Source organism: Octodon degus, unplaced genomic scaffold (genome assembly GCF_000260255.1).
Source record: "Octodon degus isolate 3935 unplaced genomic scaffold, OctDeg1.0 scaffold00031, whole genome shotgun sequence".
In the NCBI taxonomy this organism is placed as follows: domain Eukaryota; kingdom Metazoa; phylum Chordata; class Mammalia; order Rodentia; family Octodontidae; genus Octodon; species Octodon degus.
In genome coordinates, this window is record NW_004524607.1 from 6,789,406 (window position 1) to 6,808,048 (window position 18,643).

Here is an 18,643-nt window from a genome sequence, read left to right on the forward strand (position 1 = left end):
ATGAAAATTGCCAGTGTCAGAGTGGGTGTTCTAGTATATTCACGATGGACTATTACTCAGGCATAAAGAAAAATAAAATCCTGTCATATGTAGGAAAATGTGTGGAACTAGAAGCCATATGTTCAGGAAAATTAGTCAGAAACTTAAATATCAAACTCTAAATTAAATATTATCAAATATTTTCACTTACAAGAGAACCCCTCCCCCCATAAAAAAAAATAATAATTAAAATGGAGGAGGAAAGACAGGAAACCAGAAGATAAAATTTAGGGAAAGAGAGGTTAGGAGGTTGAAATTGCCTGATATGTAAATGGCATGTGCCATCTTCCCAAAGTAAATCCCATCATCCTGTAGCATTAATATGCACTAATAAAGTTTATAACCTTTTCTGAAAAGTGGGATGAAAGGAACAGTCCTTGGAGTAAATTAGTCAGGACACTGAGGCCACAGCCTTTACGGAGTCCTCCATGAGGACTAGAGTCTCATGACCTTCAGTGTGGCCCTTGCGGTCCACGGGGCCGGAAGCTACCCAGCTTCCTAGGAGGGGGTTTTCCTGCAGGTGCGGATGTGAGCACTCAGGAGGCCTCATTTGAGAGTGCTTACCAGGGAGTGGGTCAGGGTGGGGAGAAACTGGCATTCAGGTGAGGCAGAGCAGTGCTGGGCAGAAAACGTGGTGAGGTCCACATGCCACTTCCAGCTGCTCTAGGGGTTCAGAGATGACCCAGGAAGTGGTGGGAGGGAGAATGAGAATGGAAAGGACAGGCTGATGGGCAGGATGGATTGCAGAGGTGTCTGTGGGGAGCCTTAGGCATGCAGAGCAGGGATCAGGCTGGGAAGCCACCACCGCCAAGGCTTGGAATGGTGAAAGCGGGTTGAGTATCCTGGCCTCCTCTGCCTCTGCACAAGAATGAGCTGGGTGTGATCTGGGCCTCGCTGGCCCTGACCTCCGTGGGTGTGCCTGCAGATGCCAGAAGCTTGGAGTCCAAATTGGTTATGCACAGCGCATGGCCCCTAGGATGAAAGTTGCCTTTCTGTCACCTGGGAAGCTACCTGTAATCCTCCTTCCAGGGCCCGTGCTCCCAAGATGCACACTCATGAAATGACAGCCTCGCTGTTCCTTCATTAGTTTTGAATAAATGGGCATGGCTCTGAGTTGGCTGGGCATGAAAACAAAATTATTAGATGCAGAGCGAATGCAATGTGAAAATCCATTCAAACAGTGCTAAATCAGTACTTTATCCTCTTAATCATGGTCTACAGTGTACTGAGAGCCTGGCGTGCTGTGTAAGCATGCAGTGGGCAGTATGTTAAAGAGGCTGAAAATTAGGTAGCCGGGCAGCCAGAAAGCCCTTGCTGTGTGTAAATCCTCCAGCAAGGGAGAGAGCGGCTTCTCCAAGAAAGAAAGGACCCAGAGGGGAGGTGGCAGAGCCTTGGAAACAGCCACTCCTGTCCCCACTGGGGCTCAGCCGCCTTGGCCAAGGCTGCAGAGAGAAGTGGTGTGCTAGGCAGGTTGTTTCAGAAATTTCAGGGTGCTTCCTTTTCATGGGTGACATATTTCTTTAAATTTTTTAGAGAATAAAAAATAGTAGAAAACATTAAAAACAAGACACAATTTCATTAAGCAAAATGATAGGAATTCACCAATGGTTATGTTACATATTGTTGTCTTCAAGTTGTTCAGATTATCAGATATAAGCATGCAAAATTAAAAAGAAAAGAAAAACAAAAATTTAAGCATTAACTGTCCTTTACAATAGACCAGCAAAAATAAGCAGTACAATTACCGATGTGATCCTGTGTATATACATATTTATTTATTTTTCCTTCTTTCTTTTCTCCTTTCCCTCATCCTAGTTGTTCTTTCCCTTTGAACAGTTTCTTTTCTTTTCACAGTATCTGTTGTACCTTTTGGATTATTTACTTTCGGGTTCTTACACTAAGCATGCGAGTCTGATTTATTTCACTTATGAGTATGTTCTCTAGTTGCATCCACTTACCTATAAAAGCCTCAGGTTTATCTGTCTTTATAGCTGAGTAATATGCCATTGTACAAAAATGCCACATCTTTTTTATCCATTCCTCAGTTGGTGGGCATTTGGGTTGTTTGCAAGACTTGGCTATGACACACTGTGCTGCTATAAACATGGGTGTATGTATATTGCTGGGGTGTGATGTATTTAGTTCTTGTGGAAAAATACCCCAGAGCGGAAGAGCTGAGTTGAGTGGGACCTCCTGTCCTAGTTTTTGAGGAATCCACACTGACCTCCACAGTGGTTGTACCAAGGTACACCGCCACTAGTGGTGGAGAGGGTTCCTTTATCCCCATAAGCCCTCCAGTATTTGTTACTAGTTGACTTCCTGATGATAAGGAGTAGAATTTTTTTTTCTCCTGGGAAGGCACTCTTTTTCATTACTGGCTATTAGGTAACCGATTAGGCATCATTGTAAGAATAGCTTGTATCTCTCCATAGAGCCTTTGCAGTTTCCAAAGGTTTGTAGTATTTCTCTTTGATTCTGTTTAGTCTTTGCTTCATAAAACTAGTTGATTTTTTCATGTTCTCACTCAACACAAAAAAAAATTATACTCCCTCTCATTCTCAGTTTGGTAGGAATTTTGAGGCCAGCAGCAACCCTAGTGGGTATTAACAACTATTCAGTAAGTAGGGATCCAGGTCAGACGTTAGAGAAATGCTTCGTGGCACCATTTTTTGACTGATATGCATTGGAAATCAACCAGGGAAATTTGCCAATTGAATACACAGCATTTATATATATCTGAACACTGAAAATGCTTTGGAGGGTCATTTCCTTGGCCAGTTGTTAATTGGAGAAAGATGGAGGAGAGAAAGTTTTTGGGAAAAACTTGAATAACTAGTTTTAGTTCCACAACAGCTCTCTTTAGTGAAAATACGGCCTCATTATACATATTAAAATCCTCTGACATAGTGGAAGGAAATGAATATTCACCACAGTGCCAGTGTTGAAGTTATTATTAAGCCTTCTTACCTTATGAATGTAATTAGTCAACAGATTTGTAAAAGTTCGTGAAATCATTAAGAAAATAACTTGTGTTACTTTATACACTTAAGATGTTTATAAGTTTGACTTCAAGACAAATAACTGCTTTGATATAAAATTATTCCAGTAGTATATATATAGAAATATTTTTGTTTTTCTAATAACCTGACCGGTTTCCAAGTTACTTGTTTGATTAGTTTTTTCTATTTTTTTATATATTTACATTTTCTATTTTAAATACTTTTTATAAAGTAAACACTTATCTTACATAGCATTTATATCCTTTTCTGTTGTTAGAGAAGTTTTTTCCCTGAGCACCTGTTTTAAACATTCTCCTTTGAGTGCCTTACCTAATAGTTACCTAGGAGCTGTCACCTCCCTAAATCAGAAAGAAGAAATGACCTGCGATCTAGGGTGATGATGGTCTAGGTTTGAGCCCTGTCCTTGGCCGAGTCTTCTGGCTTTCCGCTCCAGGACTGTGTTGCCCCTCACAGCCACAAGGATCCTTGCAAAGAGATCTGCTGATTAGGACACATTTTGGGGTGTCTCTTTATGGGTGACTTCTGGGGGGGTGGCAAACATGTCTCAGCTTGCTCCAGAAGGGGCAGGGCGAGCAGACAGGCTGGCACTTGGCAATGGCCCGCTGAGAGCTGCAGCCTGCTGGAAGGGGAGAGTGTAGTGGTCGGCACCCCCGGGCCTTCCCACACCAAGTGCAGATGGCTCCATCCCTTCCAGTTGTTTCCCGTGCTGACCTGTTCTACAGTCCCCATGCTTCGTGTTTCTCAAGTCTCTGAAACCCGGAGACAAGGGCTGGGGATATAGAGCTCTGTGGCACAGCACCTACTTTTCACTTTTTACCCCCCTACAAGATAGTTTTAAACTTACAGATCACTAAAATGAACTTTGAAGGTGAATTGGATTTTTTTTTAATTTTACTTTAAAAAAATTATTTTAAAGAGTAAAAACAAATAGCAGAAACAAAGACAAAAACAAAATAACAGCCAGCTAAACAGCACAGCAGATTAAAACACCTGCTTAAACAGACACAGCGGCCGGGGTTTGATCTCCAGCATACTGTGCTGGCCCCACTCCCGGGGTGCACTGAGATGGTCATTGAGACTGGGTGTGGTGACGCGCACCTATAATTGTAGCTCTTGGGAAGCTGAACACAGGCAGATCTCTACAAGTGCAGTCTATATAGTGAGACCCTGTAGATTGTAGACCCTATACTAAAAAGTTTACTTCTTGTTTTTTTTGTTTTTTGTTTTTTGTTTTTTTCACGGAACTGGGGATTGAACTCAGGCCCTTGCGCTTGCCAGGGAAGCACATATTCCACTGAGCCATCTCCCCGGCCCTAAAATACAAAAAAAAGTAACAAGTGACAGTACAGATTGTTTCAAAACAATAACAAAAATTGAACAATGGTTGTTATATTATGGATTTTCATTGTCAAATCTGTTATTTAGATGAACCAATAATAAGTATGCAAAATTGGTCAAATAATTAAACATTAATGCTTACTTTCAATAAACTTTAATTTTTTATCCTTTTCACTTTATTTTTTAAATTTATTTTAAAGAGAATATTAGTTGATAAGACATTAGAAATGGTACACATTTAATAGAACAAGATGAGAGGTATTCACCTGTGGTTTTTGTATTGCACTTTGCTATCTTCCTGTAGTTGCTCAGACTACAGATAACAGCGTATAGAGTTAGTCAACATGAGGATTTTAAACATTAATTACTACTTTCAAAAAACTGATGGAAATGAGCACTGTCATCACCTCAGCTGTCCCAAATATATACTGGCATGACTTTCCCCCGCACTTCTTTTTCCTGTCTCTTTTCCCTTTCCGTCATCTTTATTGCTCATTCCTTATGTTCAGTTTCTTTCCATTTCACTGTATCTATTACTCCTTTCAGATTTTATTTTATTCTTTCAGGTTCTTACGCTAGGGAGAGAGTAAGATATTTACACATGTGGCTCTGATTTGAGTATGGCCTCTAGTTGCATCCATTTACCTATAAAGGCCTCCAGTCTGTCTTCATAGCTGAGTAATACTCCATTGTATAAAAAAAAAATCTTTTTTATCCATTCCTCAGGGGATGTGCATAGATTTGATTATGACAAGTTGTGCTGCTATAAACTTGGTTGCGTATATGACACTGTGGTATGATGTTTTCAGTTCTTTTGGAAAAATACCCAGAAGAGAAATAGCTAAGTTCAGTAAGATAGCTCAGTGGTCTGAGCACCTGAATTAGATTTTTTTTTTTTTCCTTTTAAATGATTTCAGTTTGACCTGCTCAGAGTTGTTAGGTGACACAGGTGGACAGGAAGGAGAAGGTGAAAGGAGCCCTGGAGGGAGATAAACCCTTCCGGGCCACACCTGCAGTAGCCCCCTCTTCTGACCAGACCCCACCTCCTCACTGCACGTCAGCTATAAGCACCCAAATCCAGTCACCTTTCAAAAGCCCAGCTCTGCGGGAGGGGAGCAACCAGATACAAACCATGGCAAGGGTGTTACTCAGAGCCCGACAAGCGATGGTCCACGAAGCTTCATCATAGAGTGCATGGGCTCCCGATGCTTAATGAATGTCAGCCTTGTGGAGATTGGAAGGAGACAGGGAGGTGACAGACAGCCCACCGCTGGGAAGGGCCTAAGGTGACCTTGAGAGACAGAAGGCAGCGGAACTCAGGGCTGTGAAAATGAGAAAGGAGCAAAGCCGGCTGCCGCGCTGTTGACTTGCAGGCTTCCTAGGAAAGGCTTTCAGATGAAACAAAATACGAGGGCTTAGGGGGAAGTCATGTCATCTAGAGTTGCTGCAGGGTTACCGGGGCCCGGTCATCAGCGTCACACTTTGCCACGTGCAGATCCTGTGCGTACAGATCCTGTGCGAGGCCACATGGGATCTCGTACAGTTGTCTCCCTGCCACCATCAGGGCTCTCAGTCATTGCGGATGTTATGGGATAGATGACTTCTCTACCAGTGTCCTAATTTTTTGATGCGCCCTCCTATTGTCATGTCTAAAAATGTTTTTCTATATTTCTGATTGGGAGCTTTGGAATGGGATCAAAGGAAGGAGGAAGCAACAAAGTCAGCTGTATTTGTGAACTTTTACTTCCACCCTCTGCAGGCACCCAACTGTGCCTGTTCAGAAGGTGTTGTCCTGCTGGACAAAGGCTCCTGCCTAGTTTTCAGGTTTTGTGCCTGTCCTTTAGTTTGCAGGCTTTACCTAGACTGCTGGCTGAGCCTTCTTCCTGTTAGTCGTGCACCTCCAAGGGTCAGGGTTGGTTCTTTATGAAATACCAGAGATGCTGTGACTGACACTGCTTTTTAAGCTTGTTATGTGGGTGTTGGAAGCTGAGCAAATACATATGCTTGCTTATAAATTTCTGTAAAATTTATACTTTAATGATGTCTGTTAAACTTTAATGTCTTTAAAATGAATCCAATCCAGCTTCATCTGGGTGTGGTGGTGCGTGCCTGTAATCTGAGCAGTATGAGAGGTTCAAGCAGGGGAGTCACACATTTGACCCCAACCTGGGCAGTTTAGCAAGACCCTGTCTCAAAAAAGTTATATGAAAGGGCTGGGATATAGCTCAGTGTGAGGGCACGGGGTTCAATTACCAGTGCCACTACAAATAGCAAGAAACCTGTTGCTAGTGAAGTTGTAACACTTCAGGCAGTCTGCTCATGGAGGAGTTCTCGCATGGAGTCCTGTCCTGCTCATCACAACTACAGACAGCTGGAGCAGAACTGTAATCTGACCGTCACTTCTCCTTTCCTAAGCGTGGCCTTCATGGAGTATATGCATACAGTCTTTTTACACATAGAGGCTCTTGGGGACTTAGGGGAACACAGGCCATTGGAGGTAACAGGCGTAGAGGACCACGCCTGGCCACTCCCTTAGCTCCCTTTCTCCAGTAACATGAATTTAAACCTCTACCAGTAAGACACCTGTAGGTTTGGCATTAGAGACTGATGTCACTTGCCCACTCGACAGGGGCACTTGCTGTAACCCATAACCACTAAAGGTCACGTGCTGCTCATTCATCGAGGTTGTTTGCACACAGTGCCTTAGTCACGATGTTCTTACAAGGGCTACAGAGCCACTGTGTCATCATGTGAAAAATAGAAAAGATGTGAAGGGTAATAAGTGGCTTGTGGCTGCCCACGTCTGTCCTCTAAGGCTTCGGGGGAGGCGGAGGAGGGTGACAAGGGCAGGAAAGCAGGAGGATTTCGAGCACAAGGACTTTCTGAGGCACCAGTAAGCAGCCCTTCCTCCCAAGGTCTAGCTTGTTCAGGATGGCTTTTCTCTTCAAATGTGTGCACTAGATTCTGCTGCGGGAAGGCTGCAAGAAGATCCTTGTCGCCGACTCCTTGTCTTTACTGAAGAAGATGCACCGAACTCAAATGAAAGGCGTTCTGGTTGATGGTGGGTAGGACCACCCCCTGGGGCCATGCTGAGGGAACAAAGCCACTTCTAACTCCAGTGTCTTCTCTTACAGAGGAGAACATCTGTGAGTCCTGCCTGTCCCCCATCCTCCCCACAGGTGAGAAGTTGGAGGGAAGTTGCCCAAGATATGTATCAGTAGTGGGTGGGAGTAAAATTCTGAAACTGACTAATTGCTAACCTTCAGGTGAGGGATTATTTCCACCTCTGTCCTTGCTAGGGAATCTGGGCTAAGGATTATTTCCTTTGTCTCTTTGCCTTTGCCTCTATTCTGTTTGTGCTGGTGCCACTCTGTGCAAAGTAGAGGTGTCCATCTCTGGGGTTTGTGGCCTCTCCAGGCACAGGGGCTGTGGGCCTGGGGGGCTCCGGAACACTCATTTCTAACAAACTCCCAGGGAACTAAAGGTGCTGGCTGAGAGCCCTCTTTTGAGAATACCAACCCAGAGTAGAACAAAGCCAGGGGAACTTAGCACCCCCATGTTTAATTTGGGGTGGTAGGACTGTGTGTATCTAGGAAAACACTTTATGGGTGGCCCCTTACTCTTTTTCTTTGATGTGGCCAGAAGGCACCTGGATCTCCCCTCTTCCCATCTCCATGGAAACCTAATACTCAAAAAAAAAAAAAAAAAAAAACCTTAAGACTTAACATCTCAACTGATTGGAACCCTGACCCTTTCAGAAAGCGACACAAGCTTCAGTTTATGTGTATTTCTTACTAAATGTGTCTGTCTGCATGTGTAATAGCGAGCCTCTTAACTAAGGTTTATTCTGATGTGAGAAAGGGAAGTCACAATATGAAAGCAGATGCCAAGCAGCGTGGTGAGGTACTCAAAATGTTTTGTGAGTGTTTTTGCATTGCTTTGGTTTTTGAGTACAAATTGAGCACTGAACACCTGGCGGGCCTCATATTCCCCTAGCAGGAAGGGATCACTGCACAGGCGGGCAGCGTGAAGTGACTCCTAGAAGAAGCAAGTTTGGCTTTGTACATGCATCCGTTAAAACCTGCAGTGACTAAGCAAAGCAGCAGCTTTCCTGGCAGTGTGGGCAGGGTGTCAGCAGGAAGGGACCCCACAGAGACCACGCATGCAGTGAGATCTCTGCTCAGGGGACTGGCACAGAAACAAGCTGGCTGCCCTGGGCCAGAGATGAGGACCCACAAGCAGGCATCCGTGACACACAAGCCCCACGCTGGGATTCTGACCCAGATCTGGCTGTGGCATTGGGTCCACGAAAACCAGCATTTCTGTGAAGCCACAAGCTGTATGTGGTTTTGAAGACAATGTGTGTGTTATTTGGGGAGGCCCATCATACGCAGTGATTACCTCTTAAAGTACATGTGGCTACGTTTGCTATAGAATTGCCCCCGTGTATGGTTTTGGTGGCTGATGCAGAGGCCAGGTAAGCAAGCCAAGACTCAAGACAGCCAGAGTACGGTGCCTGCTTCGCACTTGGCCGCCCGCCCTCAGCGGTGGACGTCCTCAGCAGGAAGCTGTCCTTGGGGTGGCGGGTGCGGAGTGCCCTGCACCCGCCTGCTCTGCCCACTACAGCGTGCTCTCCCCCTCCCACAGACGCAGCCAAGCCCTTCAGCATGGTGGTCTTTCACTGCCGCCACATGTTCCACAAGGAGTGCCTGCCTGTGCCCAGCGTGGTGAGTGGGGTCTGGAGCAAAGAGAAACTGAGGCAGTGCTGGGGGTGCGCTCCTGTGGCTCTGTGGGATTTACACTGTGCTGTGTACCCAGCATTCTGTACCCATGGGTGCAGTGTTCATGGGTAAAAGCAACCTCAGATCAGAAGTGTTGCAGGGAAGTTGCCTCAGAATGGCACATTTACTTTTTTTCTTACCATTTCCTAAAGAATGCAGAATAGGAGACACTTGTATAGCATTTGCATTGTGTTAAGTGCTGTAACTAATGCAGAGAGGATGTGAAGCTATGTAGCTAGCACGAGCATAGGTTGCATAGGTCCGGTTATATAAGAGACTTGACCACCAGGGAGTTTTGGTACCAGAATCGAGGGCCCTAGAATCGACCCCCCATACCAGAGGAGGTGTAAGATAAGTTGTCTACTTCTCAAATACTAAGATGTGAAGGATACTTAGGGGAACATTAAAGAAGTCCTCAGGGAAGTGAATTCATTCAGTGGAATTTCTGGCGGGTGAGCCGTAGACTTGCACAGCACAAAGCTAATTTAGGTCCTGTGGGGTTTTCTCACCCTAACCTGAAAAGAGCATCTGTCCCTGCCCCAGCCCTGGGAGACATTCCTGCAGCTGTGCCTCACACTAGAGCTGCCGAGTAGTCCTCTTCTGAATTTGATGTGAACCAAAAATAACATCCCAGAAAGGAGCGCTGCTGGGTCCTCCCTGTCCACCTTGCCCCACTCTCGGTACTGTAGTAAAGAGGGAGGAGATAAATGCTTTTGTTCATCTGGATTTTTAAATTACCTTTTCAGAATTCTGTGCAGTACTGCAACATCTGTAGTGCTAAGAACCGCGGGCCAGGAAGCGCGATTTTGGAGATGAAGAAGTAGCGGGGTTCTCGGAGGCTGCGCCTGCTGCAGCAGTTCAGAGACCGCGTGCACACAGTTGCTGCACCCTGCACGGATGAGAACTCAGGCTGTCCCAAGCCTACAGAGTCCCTGTTCACACTCACTATCTCATCAGCTGCTTATAGGGCATGTTCTTCAGCAACTGGGCGCTGCTGAGTGTCACGCTGTCTTGGGACAGGGCCGGCTGCAGGGGCTCCACACTCACTGCTGCCACAGCATGGCCCTGTGTTATGCTTGCTTCCCAAGCTCAGCCTTTTTCATGTCTTCACTCGGTGACCTTCTTAATGGGCCTTTTAATGAAACACTGCAGCTTCTCATTCATTCCAAAACATCTGGGAGCAGCACTGGATGCAGCTGGTGGCAGCGTTGTGCGTATTTGTCCTCGTGTTCTGTGCATGCTGATGACCAGCTGGTGCCTGGGCCTGTCAGGTGCTCAGCATTTGTTGACTGAATAAATGTTAGCTCTTTTCATTGCCTAAGACTCATTTTCATTGGGTTAAACAACGGTAATCAGGAAGGTTCGTGCCCCTTTAAGGAACAGAGAGAGGTTCCTCTCTGGCACCTCGCTAGCTAGGGATCATGGTGGAGGTTTGCTGTTAAGCAGGAAAGGCGCAACCCTGTCAGAATAGAGAGGGCGTCTCAGGTGAAATGGGGTGAAGTCTGGTGTCCCCTTTGCCTTCTGTGGAGCCGCCCACAGAACAGCATGAAACAGCCAGTCACCATGTCTTCTGACTGGTTGGGCACCTTTGTTCTCCAGAGCTGCAGGGAGGAGCTGCTGCATGTCTGCAGGACAGGAAGGAAGCCATTACAGAGATGCTGGGCTCACAGAGGTGTCTGCCCGGGCCCCCCGGTGCTCCTTGTCACTCCTCACCCTTTGGGAGACGCCAGGAGGAAAAGCAGCATGTGTGCTTCATGGACTTAAGATTCTCTCATGGACAACAGATTGGTTTGTCCTAAATATGCAGTTGGAACGGCAGGATCTCCTGTCAGTCGGGACCCCTCCCTTCCTGGGCGCTGCCTGTTCACAAGATGGGCTCTTTACAACTTTACCACAAGTTCTTAAACTCTTCCCAAAACCAGAAGTAAAACCCCAATATTTTACTATTTTCAATATAACAGCTTAGTGTAAAAATGCATTATTAAATGTATACTTTTTTCATTTATTGAAAATAATTACATATATTAAAAATTGTAGACAAATATGGAAATGTGAAAGATAAGATGTAGAAGAGTGATTTTTAGAGAAATATTTCTGAAATGAATACATAGCATGAGATTAATAGATTGCACACTGTAAATTATTTACAAACTTAAATGAATATAACAAAAAATGTCCAAAATAAAAGTGAAGAAGAAAGAAATCACAGATCAGTCATATAGTAGTTCACTCTGTCAAAATCAAGAAGCTTATATTCATATAATTAGAATTCTCAAGGTAGAAAGGGGTAGGCAATAAATATTTGAAGATTTAAAATTTCTGAATTTAGTTCAACACCACATTTCCAAGAAAAATGAACCTTTTGCACAAGAAATTTGAATAAAATACCAAGATATACAAAAATGAAATCATCCAAAACTTATTATAAAGAAAAAAATCATTAAAGTGTATACATAAAAAAATTAGCTATGAAAGAACAAAATTAAATAGCATCTTATTCTACATTAGAAAGAACGTAAGAAGCTAAAGGACTGAAAAAAAAATCTGTCCTCTGCATTTTAGACTTAGCAAACATCTTTGAAACTAAAAATAAAATATTTTCCAGTTATACAAACTTGAAATATTCTAATACCTCCAGACATAGCATTTAGGAAATAACAAAGAGCATAATTCAAAAGGCAAGAGAAGTTGCAGTATGCTCCTGGATGAACAATAAAGAGCTCTCAAAATGATAGTTATGCAGGACTACATAAAATATATTAGATGAACCCTTATTTAAAAGGTCATTAAAGATTTCTATGAAACAGTACCAATCATATATCGGGTTATACACGTATTTCTTTCATATATATGTGTGTGTATGTGTGTACAAAAGACAGGGAACAAATAAAGTGAACAGAAAATGGAAGTATACTTTTTAAAGTTTCTAATAACTAGGAGAAGATATCATACCATGTCTTTTAAATAATTGTAAGTCAAAGACATAGTATAAATCTTAAAACAAAATTAAGATTGAGCAATATTGAGAAAATTAAATACTAAATAAAAAGTACTGTTTCAAAACAATTGAACTAAGAAAAAGTTTTCATGATGATAGTAAAGAAGCACTAAGAATAAAACCTAAGATAAATACTGGAATGGCAAATAAATGATTAGCACTTCTAACAGTTTGGGGATAGGATATCACACAAAGTTCTAGTGTGTTGTGGACATGGATAATGTTCATGACCCTTACTGGTGGCCAGGTGTCACTTGTGGACTGAGCTACTGATATTCCTTGAAATCTACCCTGTAGGCTCAGATGGAATCATGATCCATAGGGTGGAAGAGAAGTCCATTTGTAGAGTGTGCTGCTGGAAATATTTTGCTGCTGTATACAAAAGAATAACTGAAAGACTACTTTTGGATACTTCTTATTCTCCAGTGTTTAATTGTTTGCCCTATTTGGTGGGTTCTTTCCATTCTCATTCATAGTTGTGGTCATTTTACTCCCTCTTTAGAACATCATTTAGTAGTCTGCATAAGCTTGGCTTTGTCATCATAAAATTCTTAAGTTGTTCTTTGTCATGGAAGTATTTCACTTCTTCTAACCCTAACCCTAGAAAGAGAGTTTTGCAGGGTATATCAGTCTGGGTTGGAATTTGTTTTCTTGCAAAATTTGTATTACTTCGTTCCATGCTCTTCTTGACTTCAGTTTGTGAAGAGAAATCTGCCATTACTCTGATGGGTAAATGTTTACTTTCTTAGGCAGGTTCATTTTTTTAAAAGTTCAGTTATAAAACCATCAAGAGGGTTTGCTGATTTTCATTAAGTCATTTTATTTAAGGGCAAATTATACTAACTTCCACCTGGCTATAAAGGATATTCTAAATATAGAAAATGAGATAGTAATTAAACATTTTTTTCACTTTCAAATAACTGACTTATGAAGAAAATATTGATGTTTACTCCTCATTTCAAAAGTAATATGTTAGAAAATTTCTGAACATTTTATTTTTAAGAAACCAGTTCTCCATGTAGATTCATTTTTCTTTTGAATAAACTATCAGATGATTATACTAAACCATCCAATCTTTTTACTTCATCTATGAGTTTGAATACAGCAAAATAAAATGCAGTCCGTTATTTTTCATGTGTGACTGGTTCAATTTAAAATTAAGTCCACTGGGTATAGTGGCTCCCACCTGTAGTCCCAGCACTTGAAGGGCTGAGGCAGGAATATCACCGGGAGCTCGAGGCCAGCCTGGGCTATGTGAGTGAATTCAAGGGCAGCCTGCACTGAACAGGGAGACCGTGTCTCACAAAGAAAAAAAGAAAATTAGGTCAAAAGCCAACCTAGAGAAGGGAAAAAAGAAAACCACTGCAGAATGGATGGGTATTTCTTTTGAGAAGTTGCCAGTAAATTTCTAGGTAATTTAATTGCTGTTTTGGTACTAAACAACTAACTTTAGTATTAAAAAGTCAAGTATTTATAGAGCAAATGCTGTGTGTCAGTCACTGTTCTAAGCACTTTGAATATATGATTTAATTACCATATGCCCTAGTGAGGTAAGCATTCCTGCCATAATCAGTGAGCAAACTGAGCCACACAAAGGCTAAGCAGTATATTAACTTTCCCATCACTGTGCAAAATAACCCAACATGCACAACGTACAGAAGACTGTTTGGATCCCAGTTTCAGAGGGTTGATTTCATCGTTTGCAAAGTCCAAGGTGGGAATGGCAGAGCGAAAGGGAGTGTTGCAGAAAAGCTGCCCATCCATGGCAGCCAGGACGGAGAAAGGCCCGTGCCCTTGTGCTTCCAGCCAGACCCTGTCTCCTCCCAGCATACTCACCCATGAGCCTGTGAAGGGCAGCGTCTTGATGAGCACAGTGCCCCCGTAATCCAGTCACCTCTACACACTTGTTTTGGTCAGTGGCTAGGAGGCAGAATCCACTTTTGCAACACATAGGGATTGGTGATATGGCATCAGATGGCTCATGGAATGGCTGATGGGGCTGAAGAATCCATAAGGAAGATTCCAGAATCATTCACCAAGATGCCCTGCAGACCTGGGCAGCAAGAAACCGCCGGCCTGCCTGCACCAAAGGCTGCTGCACCTGAACTGTACGTCCTAGTTTTTAAAAAGATAAATCCAGGGCTGGGGACATAGCTCAGCACACATATGCACCTGCCTGGAAAGTGCAAGGTCCAGAGTTCAGTCCCCAGTACTGCAATTGAAAAAAAAAAAAAAAAAATGTATATCCCTGTTTCTTCTAAAGCTCCCAGTAATATTAAAAAACTAATACGTATACATAGGTACCTAGGCTATTTCTACTTAATGAATTTGTTCTCTGTCATCAAGGTGCAGACTATTAAAATGTCACTAATTTTGATACTAAGCTGTAACTTTCACTTCCTATCCCAGACTCTTGGCCTAACATCAGTGTGTAACATGTGGACTAAGGTGCCTTTCTCCTTTTGAGTGCAGTGCAGGATTGAGGGTGATTTGGGTCCATGTGACCTTAAAAGGAAATGTGAGACCTGAGAGAGGAAGTCTTGGCCTGCAGAAGCAGATCCCCCTGAGGAAACCATTGTCCAGGCTCTGAAGTGAAATCCTAGTCACATACTGTCCCCCTGTCCAGCCCCTTGAGTCCCTCACCCTGTGAGTGGAAGGACTTGTGGCCTTGGGCTCAAAATCTGCAACTCATTGTATTTAACTTCGTATTTGCACTCTGAGCTGGGGCCATAGTGACTTTATTTTTGGCTTTCCTGCTGCTAGCTTCCCTTCAGTGCCCTGCTAATGGGTTCCCTCCCTCACTCGGAACTCTAGGGACTGATGAGGAGTCTCACCTTTATATAGCCCCTGGGGACCTACAATGCTTCAGTGCATAGAGCAAATGTAAAGTCTGTCCACAAACTCAGGTCTGCAAAGAAAAAGTCTATAAAGTTCAAATCCTACCCGGTGGGAAGAATTTCATCATAGCTCATGGTGAGCTCAGATCAATTAGACTTTTCTTGACTGGTTCAGGGTTCCCCTTCTCACTTGTATCATTTAGAAGTTGTAGGGTAGGAGGGATGGTCTTCCCTGGTCCCAATATCAAGGAGAAGGTGGCATCTGCACTTCAGCTAACCTCTGTTCATGCTGGTATCAGCTGAAGTGCTGTTGTCCCCACCAGTCTTCTAGTGCCAGTGTTCACTGCCAGCAGCTCTGAGACTACAGCCCTTTTGGCTCTGGTGTTTAGTTCTCGCTCTGACACTGGTACTGCTAGCTTACCATGCCTAAGACCACACTGGGGGCATGAGAGGGAGTCGAAGAAGGTGTGTATTGCTACTTCTCAAAGGTGTCTTGGAGTGGGACACCACTGGTCTTCAAGCTTCACACTCATCTGTTGGTCTCTCTCTGTCCCATCCCTATCTGCGGAGTCAGCCTGAAGCCCAGGTGTGCCCTTGTCAGCTTTCCTCCCTCAGCCCACCACCACCTGCTCCACCCCAGTCCACTGATCCCTTTGAGACACTGGAGTTTCCCCTTACATTGTGATGCATTATTTTTGGTGTATTTGGTTTTGGTTACCCAAAATCCAAGGTTCCTATAAGCTGTGACTATAAATATTTAATAATCTATTTTGGAGCTTGCAAAGTTGGCCTTTCCTTCTTTGCGTACTATTCTGTCTGGGTTGGTATTTTATTATGAACAAGAGAGCAATAGCAGAAACCTCAAAGGACAAAAACTAACCCACCTAGTTACTACAGCAGAACACCTTCCTGCCAGTTTCACGGATGTGGTCCTCCTCCTGTACACTGTGAGCGCAGTAAGGGCAAGGGGTGTACTGTCTTTAGCTTTCATCTGTAGAGTGACTCAAATGTGATACTTGTAAATAACTGTTAAATGAACATACTTTAGTCTTTGGGTGGGGATGGGTGATTGGATGGATGGGTGGATGGATGGATGGACGGACGGACAGATGGGGTCATACTCAACATAGGTATATATTTTTCACATACAGCATTCTGTGATCTGAGTAACATGACTTTCTGATGTGGCCCTCTCCTGGTCCGCATTCTTATTTGCAGTCATCTCTACCTCCTCATCCTGTTCTTTCCTCTTGATCCTCACTGCCACCATCAGAAAAGTCACTTGCCTGGTTTCTCTCTGTAGTAAACACATAATCTCAAGTGACGCCCTACCAAGCCTCCTGCCTAAGTGTGCTTCCTCTGCATCAGCTAGCTTGAGGTCTTCTCTCACCACCACACTAATTTGGCATACTTTCTCCATAGCACTGGACCCTGATTCTTGTTATCTAATGTCTGGATAGATTATAACCAGTTCCATTTTTCTGCCTCCTTTATCCACAGTTCTCTGGTTTTGTTCTCAGATTTTATATTAATTTTCCTTCCAAGATGATCAGGGGAGAATCCCAGATATTTGCTATTCTTAGAATCTCCCGCCTCGTTTTCCCCCATGTCTTTGGTTCTCATCTTCCAGCTCCTTGGGTGAAAGCCTTCACAGTGGAGCACACACAGCCTTTATGTGATGCCGTCTGTCTCTACATGACAGCTCCCCTCCAACACCTTGCTCCTCCAAGGAAGTAAAGCCCTACGAACATTCTGCTGGATATTCTGCAGTAGACTGAGCAAGACCTGGTTCTCCTTCTGGGCACAGGCTTTGTTCAGGAATGAGTGCAGGGTGTACTGGCAGAGAGTGAGGAAGGGTAGCTCCTCTTGGGTAGCTTCCATGATTCATCTGTCTGAACATCTGAGGATTACAGGGTTGGTCTGCTCCCCATATTTTCATTCCATAGTGTGGCTTTCTGTTCAATGTCAAAACCCAGACATCACCAGGCATGGGGACACAGGACTGTAATCAAGCATCTTGGAGGCTGAGGCAGGAGGACAACAAGTTTGCGCCCAACCTGAGAAACACAGCAACTTTACAAGATCTTGTCTCAAAAATGAAAAAAAGTTTAAAAAGATCTAGGGATGTAGGTCAATGCAAAGGCCTTAGATTTAATCCCCAGTATAGGAAAATAAGTCCAGAGATAGTGGTGAGACACCGTAGATGCCAGAACAGACCACATCACAGGCTGGCCGTTCGTAGGAAACACCAAGGAGCTGATTCCACTCCCAGGCCATAAGGATTAGGGGAAAAAGAACAGCAGCACAAGGCTGGAGTTGAAAGGGAATAGGAGCTCAAAGCCATCGCCACAGCGAGGATATAAAACCCTGTAATTTTCAGAAACCTTGAAACTGGTCTTCCTGAAGACGAGTGGATAAAAGCCAAGAGTCAATTTTATATGAACATCAGAGGCCGAGTGATCTCAGAGCTGCATTGAATCACATTCATGTCTTTATTCATTACATATTATATATTATGCCTATATTTCCTTAACTGATGAGATTTGACTATGGAGTACATGTTTTAAACTGTGGTTTTAAAAGGAGGTTAGTTCAAAAACTATATACAAAGGACAGGTAAGGCCTTGTGGGAGCCCACAGGCACATGCTGCTCTGAAATTCTCCCTACACATTCTCGCTCATCACTCACTAAGCAGCAATTTTGGCAATTTATTTACCACTTCTAGCATCACTGAACTGAATGGAAAGTGGGATAGAGACAGTAATACCTACTTGAGAGATGATGGACAATGCTCAGCTACTGTAGCTCAGAAAGAAGAGCTAGCTCATAGCAACTGCTCAAAACCACATCTGAGATGTATCGTTATCCCCACCTCTGCCAGGGTTGGCCTATGACATATTGCATGGGATAGAACTAGTCCCTGTTACTTAAGAGTAGGGTATTAAAGGTACTGGGGGAAGCCAGGCCATACAGGGAAGAGACACTTAGTGGGGAACTGAAGCCTCCCATGAAACTGCAGTCATGGGTGAGCTTGGACGTGGTCCTCCAGTTTTTGTCAAATCTTCAGGCTTTTCAGCCTCAGCTAATAAATTCTTGAAAGACTGTACACCCTCCCACCCAAGTCCCTCAACTCCTGACCCTCAGAAACCTTGAGGTGATGTTTGTTGTTGCCAGTTGCTAAGTTTTGAGATGATTTATTACACAGCACATACAAAGGATTAATGATCATTAGCCTATTTGCTTTTACTTGAACGTGAATATAGAACATCAGTGCCTGCTCAAAATATACATATATATCTAATGCACCATTTGAGTAGATGAGTTTTCCTATTTAGAGAAACTAGCATTCTTCATATCAGAGCACTCCTGTTTAGGAGCCTCTTTCTTCCCCTCTCCTTCCTTCCCTCCATCCCTCTATCCCTTTCTTTCTCTCCAACACAGTAAGTCCTCAACTTATGATATTCCAGTTTTGAGCTTTCACAAATATGAATGGACCTGGTGTCACAAAGATTCATATATGCAAACAAATCACAGAATTACTATACACCATTTCAAGGTAACAAGTAAAAATAGTTTATTTACAATAAAAGTAAACTGTAAAAGTAAACCCATAAAAATACTTTATTTAC

General features: G+C 43.4%; 1 protein-coding gene across 1 annotated transcript in view; it reads left to right on the forward strand.

Annotated features, from left to right (window-relative positions):
- The window catches only part of Vps41 (VPS41, HOPS complex subunit), a 183,426-nt gene extending 172,932 nt beyond the window's left edge, over positions 1 to 10,494 (forward strand). Inside the window, exons 27-30 of the mRNA XM_023713367.1 lie at positions 7,359 to 7,458; positions 7,532 to 7,576; positions 9,045 to 9,124; positions 9,925 to 10,494. Coding sequence (XP_023569135.1) covers positions 7,359 to 7,458; positions 7,532 to 7,576; positions 9,045 to 9,124; positions 9,925 to 10,002 — 303 coding nt within the window. The 3' untranslated portion in view covers positions 10,003 to 10,494. The remainder of the gene's footprint in view (positions 1 to 7,358; positions 7,459 to 7,531; positions 7,577 to 9,044; positions 9,125 to 9,924) is intronic.
- The last annotated feature ends 8,149 nt before the right edge of the window (positions 10,495 to 18,643 follow it).